Source organism: Hipposideros armiger, unplaced genomic scaffold (genome assembly GCF_001890085.2).
Source record: "Hipposideros armiger isolate ML-2016 unplaced genomic scaffold, ASM189008v1 scaffold_678, whole genome shotgun sequence".
Lineage (NCBI taxonomy): Eukaryota > Metazoa > Chordata > Mammalia > Chiroptera > Hipposideridae > Hipposideros > Hipposideros armiger.
The window spans coordinates 302,881-306,005 of NW_017732028.1; the positions used below are offsets into that span (position 1 = coordinate 302,881).

At 55.1% G+C, this 3,125-nt stretch overlaps 1 protein-coding gene across 1 annotated transcript in view; it reads right to left on the reverse strand.

The window, feature by feature from the left end:
* Positions 1–6: 6 nt before the first annotated feature.
* Positions 7–3,125, reverse strand: part of LRIT1 (leucine rich repeat, Ig-like and transmembrane domains 1) — a 12,537-nt gene continuing 9,418 nt past the window's right edge. Inside the window, exon 5 of the mRNA XM_019626456.1 lies at positions 7–1,306. Coding sequence (XP_019482001.1) covers positions 333–1,306 — 974 coding nt within the window. The 3' untranslated portion in view covers positions 7–332. The remainder of the gene's footprint in view (positions 1,307–3,125) is intronic.

Here is a 3,125-nt window from a genome sequence, read left to right on the forward strand (position 1 = left end):
CAAAATCTGACTGGTACAGGCAAGTTATTTAACTCCCTTCTTTCTTCTCCAGGAAAATGGGGAGAATAGTGGTGCCTGCTGCAAAAGGCTGTTGTAAGAGTTAAATGAGTTCATATATATAAAGCACTTAGAACACTTTCTGGCACATATCAAGTGCTTTGTAAGTGTTGGCTGTTGTTATTTTTGCCATTTTGTGTATAGGTATGAGTAAGCACATACCCAGGTGGGTAACAGTGGACATGGGCACAGGTGTCAAAGAGAGCGTGTGGGATTAGAAAGAAGTTGTTGATGCAAGTGTATGGGCATCTGTGTGCATGGTGGCCGCGGACCCCTCAGCAGAAGTACTCATTGACCCGTCTGCCCTCCCTGACCCCCAAGAGCTGAGAGTCCATGCTGGAACAGGCCGAAAGGAGCCTGTCAGCCTCACTGAGGCTGTGCCGGGACAGCTCCTCCGAGCTGTCCTCACTGTGGCCCAGCCTCTCCAGGTGGACGTAGGCACCCGTGGCCTCAGTGGCACCCCCAGTGTGGCACTTGCGGCAGCGCCTCTGGACAGCCTCACAGCAGACAAGCAGTGTGAGAGGCAGGGCAATGACAGCAGCCACACTGATCACCACCACATTGATGAGCCTTTGAGTGGCCTCAGCGTTCACCACCTCGTCGGTGGAGAAGATGACGCACTGCTCCTTCTGGGGCACCTGGCCCCTCACACACACGCATGCCACATACTTGGTCTTGGGCACCAGCCCATGGATGGTGACACTGGTTTTCCTAGGCTGCACAACCACCCTCTGCATGTCACTCTGCCCAAAGACTGCATAGAGGACACTGAAGGCAGTTGTGTTCCCAGCCTGGGGGGCCTTCCACACCAAGGTCACACTCTGGTAAGTGTCCCCCACCACCTTGAGAGACCTCACCATTCGGGCCTCCTGGGGTCTTGCCTGCCCATCTGAACGCTCTCCAGGGGCACCATTCTGGAAGTGCTGAAGGGTCAGCTCCTCCTTCATGTTGGGCACAGTAAACTCAGTGGCCAGGATAGCAGGCTCAGGGATGTGGGGGACATGCCTGGCCACCAGCTTGTTGTATGCAGCAGCTTCCACCCCCTCGCCCGTCCTTGCCCACAGTGCCCCTGGGCTCCCACCACGTTCTGGAGAAGTCCAGGGCTCAGTGATGACCAGGGAGATAAGCATCTCGGAGATTCCCAGGAAGTTTTTGGCCTGGCAGATGTAGTCTCCAGAGTCCAGGTGGGACACAGCCAGCAGGCCCAGCAGAGTCCAGCTTGTGCCGTCACTGGAGACTTCCTGGTGCACTGGGGGGAAGAGATATATGTGGAAGAATGAATGGGCCCATCCTCCCCAAGCTTCCAGGGTCAAGTTCACATCCTCTGGACTGCTGACGACCCTGTCATCCCGAGAAAACACTGGGAGTCATTCAACTTTCCTTAAACTAGCCAAGGGGACTGAGATCACTTGGGCTCAAGTCTGGGGCATTCCTGAAGTCTAGGAATCATCTGCCTCCTAAATCTGATAAGTTCAGACTGTGTTTTTCAGGGCCTTGGAGTTCTTCAGAGCTGACCCCTCAGGTGCTTTGGGGATAAGGTGGGTCAGAGTGGACATGAGGCAGAAGTCCAGCTGGAAGTGCTCTGCCCACCCCACTGCCACTTCAGTCAGAGCATCTTCCACTTTCTGTTTTAGATATGAAGCTCCTTCTACCATTTTGTTTGTAAAATGATTTCAAACCCACAGCCTTAGAGCAATGCTTGCCAATCTAGTTGAGGGAGACACAGAAGAAAACTGGGAGGGACGTGAGATTTTCTGGTCAGGTGCTAAGAAATTGTTCCTCCTCAGCCTGTTCTCTGCATATGGGTGGGCCCTGACTCCTGAAATTGCCCCGCCCCCCACTCCCCTCCCACCCAGTGCCAGAGATGAACCATTTCTGACTTCACAGCTAAAAGAGCACACGCTGTNTGCTCACCACCAAAAATCCTCACAGGTTGTTGTAGGCTGTTTGCTGCTGCAAAAAAACCCTCTGTGGCCTGCAGAGGTGGGGGCCAGGCAGCAAGGGCTCAGGATGCCCCTGGCAAACACTGCTCTAGGTGGGCAGAGCAGGCCTTCAAGGCAACACAGGATGTAGTCAGTGTCCCCCACCAAGTCAGAGCAGCATGTGCTCCTGCATCGGCAACCAGCCCGCACAAACTTGCCAGGAAAGCCTCGCCTGGATCACGCAGGCACACAACTCATGGCCCAACACTCCCAGGAAAACTCCCAGTCTCAGCCTGTCCCAATCAGCCACTCGAAGATCAGGCCGAGCAGCCCGACAGCCAATGGTCACCCTGGCAACTCTGCACACACAGTGCGGAGAGCGGGGACCCAACGTGATTCACGCACTCTGGCGTCTCAATGAGCAACCTGTTGGAGCTGGAGCGCATCTGCCAGGTGTTTCCCTGGCTACACAGCACAAACAGTGCAGAGGGTGGGATTCCAAGGCCACATGCGCGTGCACGCACACACGCACTCCTGCGCCAATTCCACCAAACCAATGCAGTCCCGGACCTGAGCCTCTGTGGGAGGGCCCAGCCCTGAAAAAATGGTTCCTTCCTGTACACTACTCATGTGCAAGCTCCACAACAGGGGAACAATGGTCCCAAACCTTCCAGCTCCCGCGCCAAAGGCACTCAGTTCAGTCCTTCCCGCAGGCTCCTGGGCCCCGCTCACACAGCTACTCCCTCCACCAGGAACCGGGTGAGTGCTCACCAGCGAGCGAGTCTGTGTGCTGGCTCCACTGTTTCTCCAGCTGCCCTCAGCCTCACCAAGTTGAGCAAAGAGAGTCCTCACTAATTTCTGCTTCCAGCTATCGTAGAACTCCTCTTCCCAGCAAAGTAACTCTGGGCTGATGAGCTCAGTGTGGGGCCGGAGGGTCTCTCCTCCAACCGGAGAAGCCTCCCCACGGCTGAGGTGTCCCTCACGGGGTTCGCCCTCTCTCGTCTCTACCCCTCCTACCAGACTCGATGTGGCCTCCTCTTTAAGTCCTTCGTTTAGAGGTTCTGTTCATCTAGTGTTCAGGGGACTTCCGAGGTTGAATATTTTATAAGTTATTTATAATTTTGGTGTGATCCTGGGAGGCAGTTG